The 16,618-nt window shown below is 45.2% G+C and overlaps 1 protein-coding gene across 1 annotated transcript in view; it reads left to right on the top strand.

Annotated features, from left to right (window-relative positions):
- AGBL1 (AGBL carboxypeptidase 1) overlaps nt 1–16,618 on the top strand; it is a 401,756-nt gene that overhangs the window by 216,993 nt on the left and 168,145 nt on the right. The window contains exon 21 of the mRNA XM_028706413.2: nt 3,646–3,822. Within this exon, the coding sequence (XP_028562246.2) occupies nt 3,646–3,822 (177 nt within the window). The remainder of the gene's footprint in view (nt 1–3,645; nt 3,823–16,618) is intronic.

Here is a 16,618-nt window from a genome sequence, read left to right as displayed (position 1 = left end):
TCAACAGCGTTTGGACAGAAGACTGGGAAGACACATGGGCCATTGCCTGGTCACAGTCTTCTCCACTAGGGTGAAAGCCATTGCATTTCCATTTAAACTATTGCATCCATTTCAAAACAAATTAGCATATGCAAGTGATGTGCAAACCAGCATCCTCTTCCATCCTCTCTTTTGGGTGTGTGTTGCATTTCCTCTTGTTTTGGCAATGTCACTCTACATAGCATTTATTCTGTTTCTCTTGAACGACACCTTGAGCATGCCTTTGTGATGTGTGTGTAAGAGGATCCATGTCAATGTGCCTGGATGCCTGTTGTTTTGTCAGTAAGAAATACCACACAAATGCACAAATGTATGTGTGTGTGAAAGATGGTGATGGAGGAGGATGCAAATACAGTAAAACTGCTGCTTACTGTTGACAGTTTAAAATGGTCAATGTGGCTCCTAGATCTGTGTGTGTTTCTTCCAAGCAGTGAGTTAGAGTCTTTTACCATCAGCCAACAATATTAGCTGTAGGCTAATAATAATAATAATAATAATAATAATAATAATAATAATAATAGAGCATCAGGTAATCTACTGACCAATGATAATGAAATGTGAAAGCAAACAAGCACAATTCATCTGTGAAAATAATCCTGTTCCCTCTTGGAACCATAGGTGGCGATATTTGCTCAGGTAAAGAAAGAAGGTGTATATCAGAGCTGAAGTCGCCCCCTAATAGATATTGCAACCGTTTTCTCCAGAAGAACATTTAGTGTATAAAGTCCAGCAGTTTTGCACAGAGTATTTATTTGTGTGTGTATCTATTAAATTAGAGGCAGATACACAGAGATTTGGGGAGGACGCAGCTGATCTCCAGTTGCAATTCACAAGAAAATCAGAATAGCTCCATATCATGAATCCATATTAGGTACTCTCCACCCTACTAATAATTTAAGAAAATCCCTATTGGATCAGACCCACAGCCCATCTGGTCCAGCATGGAAATGGCAACCCAGACCATTCCCATCAACCTCAGCCAGTGTGGCTACCAGGTTGGCTCAGGCTGGTCTAAGGAGCATTCTGAGTGATAGTGGCAGGCATTTGCATGCCTTGGGGAGTGGTTCTTGTGTTTGCTTTTCATCCAGCAGGGGCTCGGACCGGACACCCTAAGTTGGTTTGTGTGTGGCAGAGGCGGACCAAGGCAAAGCAGAGTCTCCTAGTTTCTCGGACCAGCAAGCAAGCCTTCTAAAGTTGCTTTGCTGTGTTCCGGAATGTTGAGAGTCAGTGTGACGCAATGATTTAGAGCGCCAATTTTTTTTACTGATATTATAATCTTGTGTGTCATGTGCCTCTACTCTTATGAAGTGCAGATTATAGATACTTTAATATGCATTAATCTCTTCCACACAAAAAAAGCCTTGAAATGACTTACAGATACAAAACTACATAAGATACGAAGGCCTTTGCAATGCATTTAAAACCAAATACGTAAAAGCTTTCGCAATTCTGGGACCATCCCTGGAAAATCAGGACACTTGGAGGTTATGTGGCTGTGTAAAGTGGTAGCATTGTGTTTTAAAGGTTTGCTGTTAATGTGGCTTTGGTGCATATGCCTGCCCCCCATGAAGGTTTGTGACCTTTTTGGTAATGGCGTTGTGGAACACCTTACCCCATGCAGTGCATCTACCTCTGATGATTGGGTTTAGACTTTTCAAAATTCATCCTGGAGGGTTTTGCTTTTCCAAGCAAATGACTTCTGTCCCCCCCCACCCCCTTTCCTGAACCTTCCTCTATTTTATACTGCATTACATGATCGGTCCTGTTGTTTTATGAAGAATTGTGATATTTTAATTGCTGAAAGCTGACCTGAGTAATGCATTGCATTAGAAGGGAGAGATATAAATCCTTGAATGAATGAATGAATTCAGGGCATTTGGCATATGAACAGCTTTAATGATAGTGCTGTTACAGTTTCTTAATCTGGGCTTTAGTGTGTGCTTACACGTGTGCTTACAATGGTTATTCTAATGATACTGTGTATTGTTTAAATTTGTTTTATTGCATCATATATATAATAAATTGTGCATATATGTGTATATGTATGTTGGGGTGTGTGTGTACAGAATATAAAGCTATATACAAGTCCAATAAATCCAATCACATCAATCATATCATTTATGGTATTTTCCCTATATGTTTGAAGTGTTTCCTGTACATTATCTCTTCAACTCTCAGAGATGTGTAAGAAAATGTTTTTTTCCTGGTTAGTTATGCCATACATTTTCATTATTAAATGTTTAGTACATCCCATTACTCTTTTATTCTGTTGCTACTAATTCAGAACCAGATAAATGGTTTATGTAACTTCCATTCAGTGTTATTTTCCAACGATTTCAGTGGGAGATCCAGCCTGTCTTCTGTTGCCTGTGATTTATTTTCATCCTGCTGGCATGAATTTTTTAAGCATTACACTCCTCGCCCAGATCTACCAAATTTCAGATAGATAGGACAAAAGCGCCCTATTTAGAAGCAATTAAAAAGGTCCCCCCATCACAGCCTAATTGCTCTTTTCCTTCTCCTCTCTGTAACCTTTCTTGTGGCCTGTACAGGCTGTTCCAGCAGCGCTATTGAAACACATTTGGGACTCCTTCATTTGAATTCCCATTCATTCCTATAAATAAAATGACTGAAGCCAATGGAGCGCCTTTGTTTTTGTATTTCATTCGTTTTTAAAACGATTGCAAACTTTTAGCAATTCTTACAGCAGGGGGATCAGTCAGCAACGTGAAGCCTCTGGACCAAAACTGGTTTCTTGAATGCTGCTGCCTGTTTCTTTAGTTGTCAGTCTGAAACTGAAAAGAGATATGTAGAATGGAGTACCTGGGAAGAAGTATTGACTGACAGGCTACTCGGCTAGCTGTATGTGGAAAGCGGGGACAGGAACGAGATACCGTCATGCCCAGAGTAGTCATCCAGGAAAACCAGTTGCTGAACAGAGGATTGCAACAATCCTGCAACAACCAATACAGATGGACAAAGACTGAGGTCAAGAGATACTGGTTTGCATAAGGACATCCAATGGGTTCATCATTGAGATGAGAGAAGAATATTGGAAGCTGCCTTATATCAAGTCAGGTCATTAGTCCACCACGTTCAGTATTGCCTACACTGGCAGGAAGTCACCCTGCAGGTTTCAAGACAGGGGACATTCCCAGCCCTACCTGAAGAAGCTGGGGATTGAACCTAGGACCTCTACAAGCCAAGAATATGTTCTACCACTGAGCTATGACCAGTTCCCAGATTTAAACTTGGGGGGTATCCCAGATCAGACCACAATCCCTTAACCACTACATCACAGGTTTCATACATGCACTGTCGTAGACAGTGTGGTGTTGTGGTTAACTAGAATCTAGGAGAGCAGGGTCCAAATCCCCACTCAGCCATGATGTGACCTTGGACCAGTCACTGTCTCTTAGCTTAACCTACCTTACAGGGTTGTTGTGAGGATAAACTGGAGGAGAGGGGGGGAAGCCACAGGTGCTATTTGGAACTGCTTGGAGGGGGGAAAAGTGGATGGAAAGGTAGATAAAATGTGGTAGGTTTATCCAACGATGAACACATTTAAATGATTATAGATTTATTGTGTGTGTGTATGTGTTGCAGACCCTGCCAAAGATCTTGGACAAAGTAGCTCCTGTATTTCTCATGAGCAGCTGCAGCTTCCTGGTAGAGAAGTCACGTGACTCGACAGCCCGCGTGGTGGTTTGGCGGGAAATAGGAGTGCAGAGGAGCTACACCATGGAAAGCACTTACTGCGGATGCAGCCATGGCCTCTACAAGGTACTGTGATGCTTGCTTGGAAAACAAATTTTGTGTGCACCTCTTTTATCCTTCTTTATATACTATCCATGCAGGTGCCTTCCTTCCTTCCTTCCTTCCTTCCTTCCTTCCTTCCTTCCTTCCTTCCTTCCTTCCTTTCTCTTTCTTTCTTTCTTTCTTTCTTTCTTTCTTTCTTTCTTTCTTTCTTTCTTTCTTTCTTTCTTTCTTTCAAAAAGACCCACACAAAATCACAATCCAATCCCAACTACTTGTAGCCAACGTGATGATGTCATCAAGACCATATAGCTTTGAACAGCTAAGGCTTCCCCACATCTTGGAAAGTGTAGTTTGTTAGCAGTGCTGAGGGTTTTTAGGAGATCTCTGTTCCCTTCACAGAACTACAATCCCTCTTCACAGGGGACTCTGGGAATTGTAACTTTGTGAGGGGAATAAAGGTCTTCTAACAACTCAAAACACCCTTAAGGAACGACAGTTCCCATGACTTTGAACTCTGGGAAGCCATGACTGATTAAAGTGTTATGACACTGCAGATGGGTTCGGCTGTATATGTGTATCTCAGATCAGCAGCTAAAAAGAGAAGTTGAGGAATGACCTAAAACATTTTGATTGCTGAAGGAGAAATTCCAAATGGTGCTTCCAACCCATGATGAAAAATACAAGCATGAACTAAATTATGGAGTGATTGTTACTCTTTAAAACTACTTCTGTGTTTTTTGCCTGAGATGGTAGGGCTGAGCCCTGAAAAAGACTTGGTTGTTTGCTTGAGGAACTGGGCATAGATCTTGCGTGCAGGAGAAAAAGAATTGGGGCCAAAGAATAAATGTTTCGTTGGTTATATTAACAAGGAGCACTTGTAATTTAATTAAAACCAAATCTCCAACCTTCAGAAGGGCAAACATTAGCTCTTGCAAACATTTCCAGCTCATTCTTCTGATTAAATTACATGGAGGCTCGTTCTGCTAGGATATATTGGACAGAAGTTTTCATAGTACACAATGGGCTGTGGAGTTAGGATTGCCACATCTGATCTCACCCGCCTGCCAGAAAAATTCTTAGGCCAAACAGCTGTGTGTTTCTTTGGCTTGATTCATTCCACTTATATCCTGCTCTTCTTCCAAAGAACTTTGAGCAGCTAACATTTTGTGGCCACTCCATCTAGGCAGCTTATAATTATACTGTGCTTATTGGTGCTTCAATGGGAATGTAAGGTAAAGTGGCCTGTGAAAAAGCTGAGGGGAAAAAAAAGAATTTTGGTGAACCTTTGATGGAGGGATTTGGTGGTGCGTGGGTTGTGATTACCACATTGAGTGTATGTGGTGGCATGAGTATGGATGTAAGAGGGAAATATTTTCCATTCCCTCCTGTATTCAGCAGCACTGTTTCCATTCACTGCAGTTCATCTGCCGAAAGCTATGTTCTTTGTCTGACTATCTGCTATGGCAAAATTGCACAACTTATGTAATTAATAGCACAACTTATGTAAGCTATGTTGTCATTTTCCACTATGTTCATTTCATTGCAAAGGAAACACGGTGCAAACAGGGGAAAACTGTAGTATCATTTGCAAACTGAAAGCAACAACAACAACAGAGGATACTGATCGTATTTACTCGATTGATTTTTGTTCTGAAGGTGGGATGAATTAGTGAGCATTGGCACGTTGAGGTCCTGTTTCTGTTTTCATTGGAATTTTCTAACATCCTTAAGGGTGGGGCTCTTTTCACAAAGGCCTCAGTCACTGGCAGAGCTTCCAACAGTGATCATATCTCCTGATGTAGATATTCACTTGCCCCTTCTTCCTTGGCTGGGTGGTAGGGGAGCACCATTCTGTGGTTTGCCTCAGGTGCCAAAATGTCTTGGGCCAGCCCTGGAGGTTTTTTGTTTGTGTGTGTGTGTGTGTGTGTGTGTCTGACTTTTACATGGATAGAACATGAGCAAGAGTCACATCCATTGCTCTTACCATGTTTGCTTTTAGACGTGTCCAACGCTGGCATGTGGCTTCTGGAAGGTTGTCCACAAAGAAGTGGAGCCCTCAGGCTAAAAAAGTTTCCTCAGCCCTGTCAGAGGCCTTCAGTTCATTTCCTGTTCTGTTGTGAGTTCAGCAAGTTCTTTGGGAATTCAACAGGTTCAGCCAGGCTGCCAGCCTGAATCATGGAAATGCCCACATTATGGGTTGCACAGTGTAATAATGGAGGTACAGTGGTGCCTCGCAAGACGAAATTAATTCGTTCCGCAAGTTTTTTCTTCTTGCAAGTTTTTCGTCTTGCAAAGCACGGTTTCCCATAGGAATGCATTGAAAATCAATTAATGCGTTCCTATGGAGACCGCTTGCCAGGCTGGCGGTGCGGAGAAGGGCTTTTCTCCCCACCGCAAGCCTTCAGGACAGGTACGGGAACAGAGGGGAAGGCGCACAGCGCTTCTCCTCTGTTCCCGGGGCTTGCGGTGGGAGGAGGGTTTTTCCTCCCCACCGCCAACATTCAGAACAGGATTCTGAATGTTGGCGGTGGGAAGGAAAACCCTCCTCCCATCGCAAGTCTTCAGGACAGCCATCCGAAGGCTGGCGCGGGGAGAAGGTCTCTCTGCCCCGCCGCCAGCCTTCAGAGGAGCCATCCGAAGGCTGGCGGCGGGAGGAGGTCTCTCCGCCCCGCCGCCAGCCTTCGGAGCAGCCATCCGAAGGCTGGCGGCGGGAGGAGGTCTCTCTGCCCCGCCGCCAGCCTTCGGAGGAGGTCCGAGGACAGTGGGGAAGACGCGCTGCGCTTCCCCGCTGTCCCGGAGATTTCCCTATGGGCTTTCGTCTTGCGAAGGAAGCCCATAGGGAAATTCGTTTTGCGAAGCGCCTCCAAAACGGAAAACCCTTTCGTCTAGCGGGTTTTCCGTCTTGCGAGGCGTTCGTCTTGCGGGGCACCACTGTACTAAAAACACAGGTTGGGATATGAGTTTCAGCTAGGCATCACCAACCTGGTGCCCTTCAAGCGTCTGCATGCTTTTTAAGAATCAAAAGGAAGCATTTCTCCCTATCCTAGTGCTGGGGTATGTGTGTGTGTGTGTGTGTGTGTGTGTGTGTGTGTGTGTGTTTGTAAATACTGCCTTTTAGTCTTACAGAGCAGGCAGATCACTGATCTTAGTGCTGTGGTACTTATCACTAAGGTGGAAGAAAAGATCCTACTGCCTTCTTGCTCTTTGAAGATCTTCTCAAAATAGAAGAGGGCTTCATTTCCTAACTGGATCAGGAGTAGGGCAGAGGGGGGCCCTGGCAGGCAACTTCCGGTGGCTTGGGAGGCTGGAAGGGGCCTCTGGGTTGCCCACCCCTGCTTTAAGTACTCCTACTGGCCCTCAACAATGAACAATCTGAAGGCACTCTGATGCAATTCCATCCCCTGAAGATCAGCAGATCTGAGCCTCATCAGTGTTTCGGTGAGGAATTGCTTGGGAACCCAAGAGATTGCTCTGAGTTCCTTGGAGGAAGAAACACAGCGATGCAACACCATTATTTATCTCTACAAGGCATGTTCATTGGATGCAGCAAGTAAATAGATGGATGATTATTTAGCAATCAAATTTATGATCAGAGTCAAGGGACCATGAAGCTCATTACAAACTCCATAGAGTTGTCACTCCACGCATCAGTGAAGCGTAGCAAGGAGGAACCAAGCAGCTGTTCTAAGCACACACAGAATTCCAGGACAGCCATGTGGGACAGAAAACACAGGAGTATATATGAAGGGAATAACAGGGAGGGAAATGGATTTGCTCTGCTTGGCTGGAACATACTAAACACATCCCACTTGTGAGAAAAGGGACAGCCATTTCCAAACCAACACCTGGAGTACATGGGTGGGTGTTGCAAAAGGCTGTTTCTCAATGACCAAGAACAAAAACATGAAGGGCCAGAAGTAAAAGTGGGTTTAAGGAAGCTAATTCTCTCTTTTTATGTTGCTCCAACATTGTGGGCCAAAAGAGCTTATTAGTGCAAATTGTGAGAACATGAATAGCTCTGACCTTTATGCCCAACCTCCAATCTCCTTCCTAAGCCAAGGGCAGGCTCAAAACATTTTGATGCAGGAAATCTGGTTGGTGCCCCCACCATATAAGGGATGTAGAAAGGCCTTGCTTTGCATTCTGTCCTGCGTTCTGCTTTGCATTCTGTCCTGCATACAGCTTGCAGCTCTGTTTCCTTTCCACAGTTCGTCTTCAGTCAAAAACTATGTTATTTGTCTTGCTGTCCACTGTGACAAAAGTATGTGACTTATGTAATGTACACAATTAATTAACTAAATTAGGTTGTCATTACATGATTCCACCCCATTCATTTCAGCGCAAATGGGGGAGGGGAAGTAATGTACCATTTTGTGGACTGAAAGAAACAGTAACAGCAAATACCAATTTCCATTCTGGACGTGGGACAAATAAATGAACATTGGCAATTTCTGCTCCATTTTCACCAGACTTCTCTGACATTCCTGCACCACACACACACACACACTTGATCAGAAGGCAATTCTCTAGCTATAACATCATTGAAATGGGAAGAAAGCCTATTCATTTCCATGAGGCTTATGGCTGTGGATTCTCTAGTGAGTTTGTTTGCTTATTTATTTATACTTTAAATTTCTGTCTCCCCAGTTCCTCTCAAAGGAAACCAGGGTGTCAAAGAACAAAAGAGAAGAACAATGGATTCTCTTGCCCAAAAGTATGCTGTGCTTTTTCTCCCAACTCTGCTATCCTTCAAGGCACTTGGAATCTGTAATCTGAGGCTGCTGCTTTTCCATGCCTTATGCTAGAGTCCTATGTTTATTGTGACCCATAGGTTACATCAAATGTTTATGCATTCTGTGCCACTCTGATCCTTTTGTCAGTCCTGTGATGGAACTATGACCCTTCAGGAGGAAAACCTCCAGAGACATAGCTCCTGCTAAAGTCGGACACAGCTATATAGGAAAGCTTGCACTAAGTGATGCGAGAGAGGCAAGTTTGCTTGCAGAAGGCAGTGCACTAAGCCGGGTAACGAAGCTTGCACTAAGCTGGACTCTGCAATGTAATAAAGCTTGCACCATGGCCAACTATTCAGTTGGGAGATGCATGACTAACATGAGGAAACCTTGCTGTTCCTCCAGTTCAAAGTGGCTGTTTATTAGCTAAGGAACATAGGGAGCTGCCAGGTCAAAGCATTGGTCCATGTAGCTTAGTATTGTCTATCCCAGGACAGGAATACTGTACAGTGGTACCTTGGGTTACAGATGCTTCAGGTTACAGATGCTTCAGGTTACAGACCCCACTAACCCAGAAATAGTACCTCGGGTTAAGAACTTTGTTTCAGGATGAGAACAGAAATCACTTGGTAGCGGTGCGGCGGCAGCGAGAGGCCCCATTAGCTAAAGTGGTACCTCAGGTTAAGAACAGTTTCAGGTTAAGAACGGACCTCCAGAACAAATTAAGTTCTTAATCCGAAGTACCACTGTAATGGACTTGTGGACCTCCAGATGTTGTTCGGCTACAACTGCTATCATCCCTGACCATTGCTGGCAGGGGCTGATGAGAGTTGGGAGTCCATTAACATATAGAGGACCAGAGGTTCCCTATCTCTTCTAGTCCACAGCAAGGAGATTCAAGCCTCTTTTCAAGCACAAAGCTCACTGGGTGACTGTGGGCTGGTCACTTCCTTCAGCCCAGCATACCTCACCGGACTGCTATGGTGGTAAAATGGATTGGGTGGGTGGGGGAAACCATTTATGCCACCACTCTGAGCTCTGTATAAGAAGGATGGAATACAGAAGTGTAGAAAATCCTCATTTGACCTCATGTTTGAGTCACTATCATCATGACTGGCTCTCTGAAAAAAGCTTCACATTCAAAGGATATGACTTTCAAAAGGCTCAGCCTCCTTTTGCATTTCTGTAGCTCTGTCTGTATTTTCACTGGCATGGGCTAGAATGGACCACCATTACCCAACGGATAGCCTTTGCTGTTCTGTAGAATATCAGGAATATATCCACACTTATTTTCATTCTTCCTCCCAAGAACCCCAGAAGAACCCCAGAACCTAATGGCCCATCTAGTCCAGTGCTGTGTTGCCAGCCTGGCCAACAGGATATCCATGAGAACCTTACAAGCAGGATATGAGTGGATATGATGTGATTTCCAGGAACTGGTATTCAGGGACATACTGCCTCCAACAGTGAAGGCAGAACCTAGTCATAATGGCTAGTAGCCACTGATAGCCATACACTCCATCAATGTGGAGGGCCAGTTCATGGCATAACTGTTTCCAGATGCAGGATGGATCAGAAATCCTGTCCTAGCAACACGGTTTTCTCTTGCATCCCTATGGTGTGCATAACATCATATGGTGTGTCCTGAGCTTCAAATTCTGTTGAAAGGTTTCATGCCTAGTCCTGACCTGGTGTCAGACACTGGGTACTCGGGGAACAAACCAGGCACTCCATAGGTCTAGGACTTTGCGTAGCAGGTTCCAGTACTCCTGGTTCCATTAGAAGAGAAGAGTTTGGATTTGATATCCCGCTTTATCACTACCCTAAGGAGTCTCAAAGCGGCTAACAACCTCCTTTCCCCTCCTCCCCCACAACAAACACTCTGTGAGGTGAGTGAGGCTGAGAGACTTCAGAGAAGTGTGAATGGCCCAAGGTCACCCAACAGCTGCATGTGGAGGAGCAGGGAATCAAACCCGGTTCACCAGATTATGAGTCCACTGCTCTTAACCACTACACCACATCAGGAGAGCCTCACAGTCAATGGCCCTTGTAGCCCAGCACCCTGTTCCCATGTTGACCAACCAGATGCTTCTGGGAAGTCCACAAGCAGCAATACTTGCCCACTTGTGTTTTCCAGCAGCTGATATTCAGAGGCGTACTGCCTCTTGAGAGTGAAGGCAAGGCAAGGTAGCATGAACCCCAGAGAGTGCCCTAGCAATTCTACATGTGAGACACCATTTGGAAAGAGAGGGAAGGAAATCCTGCCCTTTTTTGTTCAGGTCCATAAGGAAGCAGATGAATTATAAAGCAGCATAAAAATTTCCACTCGGAACATATTGCAAATGATTTCGGTATGTTGGAAAGCTCAGTTGCAGTTGGATCATGAGGTTATTATTGTAAGGTCATCTTTTCATTTCCCCCCTTTCCCTTTTTTTGTTTTTTTTTTTTGTTTAGCATCACCATTTATCCAAAAGACGGAGGACACTTAAAACATGCCCAGGGGTGTATTTTCCCCTCTTCCGTCGTAAGAATATAAATATGTTTGCAGTTTCTCTGGTTCAGGCAGCTTTCAAGTAGTTCCAATCATTTCTCCCCCGTACACTAAGTCCCTGATTTGTTAGTCCCAGAATGAAATATCATTTCTTAACGCTGACATTTATGTTGGAGCTACATAAGAGAACATAAAGCTATTACCTTCCAATAATTGATATTTTAATGTCTTATAACTTACTAGTAAAATGCCCTCCAAATGGTGGAAATATGTATGGAAGTGTCACTGTAAAGATGGGTTGTAACAAAGGAGCCGGGAGATATGCTTATCCAAACCTCTGTTTCCCAGAACCCTTTCCCTGGGATCCTGTTCTCCCCACTCTCAATCCCTTGGAACCCCCACTTCTGCATCTGCTACTCCATGTCCTCCATTTTCTCCTAAGAATTCATAAGAAGAATAAGGACGCAAGAGGAGACTGCTGGATCAGGCAGCAGCTCATCTAGTCCAGCATTCTGTTCTCACAGTGGCCAACCAGATGCCTATAAGAAATCCACAGGACCTGAGTGCACAACAGCACCTCTTCCCTCCCAGTGACTGGTATTTAGAAGCATGCACCCTCCAACAGTGGAGACAGAACATATCCACTACAGTCTTTAGCATATGCGCCGCCGGGGTGCAAAGATCTGCCCAGTGCCTTCAAATTTAGTTTAGCCCCCAAATTACGGTAACTTTTATTATGATGTAAGAGTTAATTTTGCATGCACGGCGCCGTTGAGAATGACAATCGCCATTGTTGAGTCTGATAAGCGCCGTCGTTGAGTCAAGCCCCGCTGTTGTGAATGACAAGCGTCTTTGGTAAATGAGCGCACAAAGTCGAAAGTCCTTTAGTGAAACAGTAGGTATACATTTCGGTAATACCTAGGTATACATGTATTTTGTTTTTCTAGCTTGATCAAAATTATTTATTATTTCATAGCAGGTAGATAGTTAAGAGCTTAGGCGGCTTCAGCGGCGGGAACCTGGCGCCCCCCAGAATTTGGCGCCTGGGTGCCCTACACCCCTTGCACCCCCACATCAAGACAGCCCTAAATATATCCCTCAGGATTAGTAGCTATTGAGAGCCTTCTCCTCCATGAATTTGTCTAATACTCTTTTCAAGTCATCCAAGTTGGTGGTCACCACTGCCTGTTGTAGACTTAACTCAAATATTTCCCCCCAGTGCTGTGCTGGTTGTTGCTCTGTGCTGAATGTCCACATTCATCCTTTTGCTCCTGGAGCTACGTGGTGTGATGGGTATTGTTCCTTTGCTTATTTCAAAGAAGTTAGCTAGCTATGCAACCAGACGTGAGAATGGGGATTTGAGCACTAGCTGTCATAAATACTAGAAATTAGTGCAATTCGCCTATGCTTTTTCTCAGGAGAAGGGGCAGTCAAGAGGCTCTGGATCCCCTCCAGAAATGAAAGGCTGCTGGTTCTCCAGAACATACCGTAACTTCTTATCTCCTCTCATCCATCTCTCTGACAATTCCTTCTCAACACCAGCACTGACTGTGCAGTTCAGGAGGAGACAGTGGTCAAACTCAAAAGCTTGGAGACCAGGTCCTTCAAACAGAAGAGCCAGGCTGGACCAGAGCCAAGATTCATCTAATACACAGTCTGTTCCCACAGTCGCCATCCAGATGCCTATGGGAAGTCTGGAAGCAGGACATTTGCACAAGAGCATTTATTAATTACCGTATTTTTCGCTCTATAGGACGCACTTTTCCCCCTCCAAAAATTAAGGGGAAATGTGTGTGCGTCCTATGGAGTGAATGCAGGCTCCTTGGCTTCAGCGATAGCAACGCGAAGCCTCCGAAGCGCAGAGGGAGCGCTCCCTCCGCACTCTGGAGGCTTCGCATTGCTTTCGCTGAAGCCTGGAGAGCAAGAGGTCCCGCTATCCTGTCAGGTGGCTATCCTGAAGGGGAACTGAGCAGAGAGGGGGAGAATTTTTTCCCCCTGTTCTCCCCCTCCTATGGTCCGGTGCGTCCTATAAAGCGAAAAATACGGTAATTAATTTAATACAATTTGTATGCTGTTTGATTGTTAAAAACAAAACCTCGAAGCAGTTTGCATTCTGTTGGGGAAGGAGATGCTGTTTCTCCTCCCCACCCTGCCTCCTAACCACATGCTTAATTAAGTTTTTAAAAAATCACAATTAAACATATAGTTTTGAGGTGGATGCAGGTGGAAGAGACACATTCCACTTTGCATTTGGACCAATTCAGTTTCTGGTTCAGCTCAGTCTGATGCAGAGCCCTACTATTTATGCTCTTCTTGCTCAGAGGTGTGGGACATTGTTGTATAAAACTTCTCTGTTGTTAGTTGAAGGAAAAAATTGAATAGGTATATAGAAAGGAGAATTCCCTGGATGCCAAGATCCAGGTTTGGGGCAAATACTCTTTGGTGAGAGAACCCCAGCAGAGATTTAAAACCACAAAATATGCAGCAAAGTCTAGTGTGGAAATATAGGCTGTTAGGCTTTTAAAATATGCCCTTGTGAGTTCCAAAACTTCACACTTCCCATAGCATAGGGGAGTGGGAAGTGTGATGACCCGTGCCCGTCTTGGCTGATTAGAGCGTGTCCAGACGAGGTGCGGACTCTCCTGGGGGATATCATCAATTTGTCCCTTGGCACGGGGACATTCCCAGGGGAACTGAAGGAGGCAGTGGTGCGCCCGCTCTTAAAGAAAACATCATTAGATCCTTTAGATCTATCCAATTACCGCCCGGTTTCGAATCTTCCGTTCCTGGGTAAGGTGATTGAGAGAGCGGTTGCTGAACAGCTTGGTGGGTTTCTGGATGAAACATCGGCTCTGGATCCATTCCAGTCCGGCTATCGCGCTGGTCATGGGACCGAGACGGCTCTGGTTGCCCTAACAGATGATCTTCGTAGACAGCTGGATCGAGGCGGGTCGGGGCTGCTGATTCTTCTAGATTTGTCAGCAGCTTTTGACATGGTCGATCACGAACTTCTGGACCACCGCCTTGCCGACGTGGGGATCCAGGGCACAGTCCTTCAATGGCTGCGCTCGCTTCTCTCTGGTCGGGGACAGAGGGTGGCGCTTGGGGGGGAATTGTCATCGCGCCACTCCTTGGTGTGTGGAGTGCCTCAGGGTGCGATTCTCTCCCCGATGCTTTTTAACATCTTTATGCGCCCCCTCGCCCAGCTTGTCCGGAGTTTTGGGCTGGGCTGCCATCAGTATGCTGATGACACCCAACTCTATCTGTTGATGGATGGCCATCCTGACTCGGCCCCAGACACACTGATCAGATGCTTGGAAGCTGTGGCAGGATGGTTACGTGGGAGCCGGTTGAAGTTAAATCCTTCGAAGACAGAGGTCCTCTGGCTGGGACGGGATGATATGGGAATGAGGGGGCAACTCCCATCTCTTGCGGGGGTGCAATTAGTGCCAGCACCGTCCGTTAAGAGTTTGGGTGTAATCTTCGATACCTCCCTCTCCATGGAGGCGCAGATTGCAGCTATTACAAAGGCGGCATTTTTTCATCTCCGCCAAGCTAAGCAGTTGGCTCCTTACCTCTCTCGCCCTGACCTAGCTACTGTGATCCACGCGACGGTCACCTCCAGACTGGATTATTGTAACTCGCTCTACGTGGGGCTGCCCTTGAGACTGACCCAAAAACTCCAGCGGGTGCAGAATGCCGCAGCGAGACTCCTTACGAGGTCTTCGCTTAGAGATCACATTCATCCGGTGCTATACCAGTTGCACTGGCTCGCGGTGGAGTACAGGATCAGGTTTAAGGTGCTGGTTTTAACCTTCAAAGCCCTATACGGCCTAGGGCCCTCGTACCTACGGGACCGCCTCTCCTGGTATGCCCCACAGAGGAACTTACGGTCTTCAAACAAAAACACCTTGAAGGTCCCAGGCCACAGAGAGGTTAGGCTGGCCTCAACTAGAGCCAGGGCCTTTTCGGCTGCGGCTCCAACCTGGTGGAATGCTCTGTCACAAGAGACAAGGGCCCTGCAGGACTTGACATCTTTCCGTAGGGCCTGCAAGACAGAGCTGTTCCGCCAGGCCTTTGGTTAGGGCGCAGCCTGACTCCCTCCTTTGGCAACCTTTACAAAACTTTATGGCTGCCATCAATCTTGATTTTAATTAATTTTTATAATGTTTTTAATGTTGCACTATTTTGGTGTTGTTAGCCGCCCTGAGCCCGGCTTCGGCTGGGGAGGGCGGGATATAAATAAAATTTATTATTATTATTATTATTCATAGAAAAAGACCAGATGTTTGGTATGTTAAAATTGGTTTACTTACAAACATTTCAGGGTCTGGTTCATGTGCTTTCCCATACAGCATTCGGAAAAAGTTGCACAGGCAGTAAAACTTGGCTTACTTACAGTCGTAAAAGTTCTTAAAGTATTGGTATAGGAACTCAAGAGAGGCTTGTTAGAGCCATGTGGTCAGAACTGGATTAACTGGCACAGGCCTACTCACATATTGAGCTTCTCTGGTAGAATAGGGTACAACTATATGACTGATATAGGTGAGGGGGAGTGACCTCACTAACCATGGCAGGACAGCTCACTCTATGGTGTTAACCCCTTCAAGCATTAATTAGATGTAAGCATGTTGGTTATATGAGGCTGGTTATCCCATAGTTAGCATCTGGTGAATGTGCATGAGGATATTAATCCTCCCCTACTTCATTATTCAGTTTGTTTGTGATGCCATTTCACCTTGGTAAAACGGCAAAATGCCAACTTTAATTCTCAAAACCCAAACACTGGCTTTACGAAGAAATTGACCAGCTTGCAAATATTGCTGCATCTGCTGAAAATAAACCACTATGGGACCAGCATTGACCCTGAAAGCTTCAATCTATTTATTGATGGTGGGCTTGATCCAGCAGAGCTTTGCAGTTAAAAAAGAAGAAGTCAAAAACACTGCAGAGACCTGGCACCAGGTTACAGTGGTAGGGAATTGTATGTAAATACTTGAGAGCAAAATGCTGGGGATGGGGAATGCTGTGTGCTGATTGCTACTCAGGGAAGTGATGTGTAAAAAGCAACAAGGGAACATATGTGAAATACATATGTTCCTGGGTTGCTTTTCATGCCTGTCCTGGAAAGGCAAAGGACTGCTACCCATGCACTTCCAGAAAGGATTACCATATTTTTCTGTGTATAAGACACCCCCAATTATAAGATGACCCCTATTTTATTTTATTTTACCCAAAATTAAGAAATTAAGTTGTTTAGTTTTTTGGGGGGTGGGGGGGAGGTCACTTCCGCCAATCGCTCACCTCCCTGCCCACTGCTGCCGATCGCTTGCCAGAGCCACTGCTGATTGAACACCTCGCCGCAGCCACCAATTGTCTGCCCACTCACCACCACCAACAGCCCACCTGCCCACTTGCCGCAGCTGCCAATTGACTGCCCATCTCGCTACAGTTGCCAATCACCCACCCAATCGCTGCTGCCAATCTCCTGTTTGCTGTTGCCATTAATCACACATCCTCCCTCTGCATTAACTATCCGTGTATAAGCCAACATCAATTTTTTGCCCATCTCTCTCTTTTTCTTTTTTTAGCAAAA

The sequence above is a fragment of the Podarcis muralis genome, chromosome 14 (genome assembly GCF_964188315.1).
Source record: "Podarcis muralis chromosome 14, rPodMur119.hap1.1, whole genome shotgun sequence".
Taxonomy (NCBI): Eukaryota; Metazoa; Chordata; class Lepidosauria; order Squamata; family Lacertidae; genus Podarcis; species Podarcis muralis.
The sequence above is the reverse complement of the archived record's forward strand: the minus strand, read 5'-3'. Positions and strand labels throughout refer to the sequence as shown.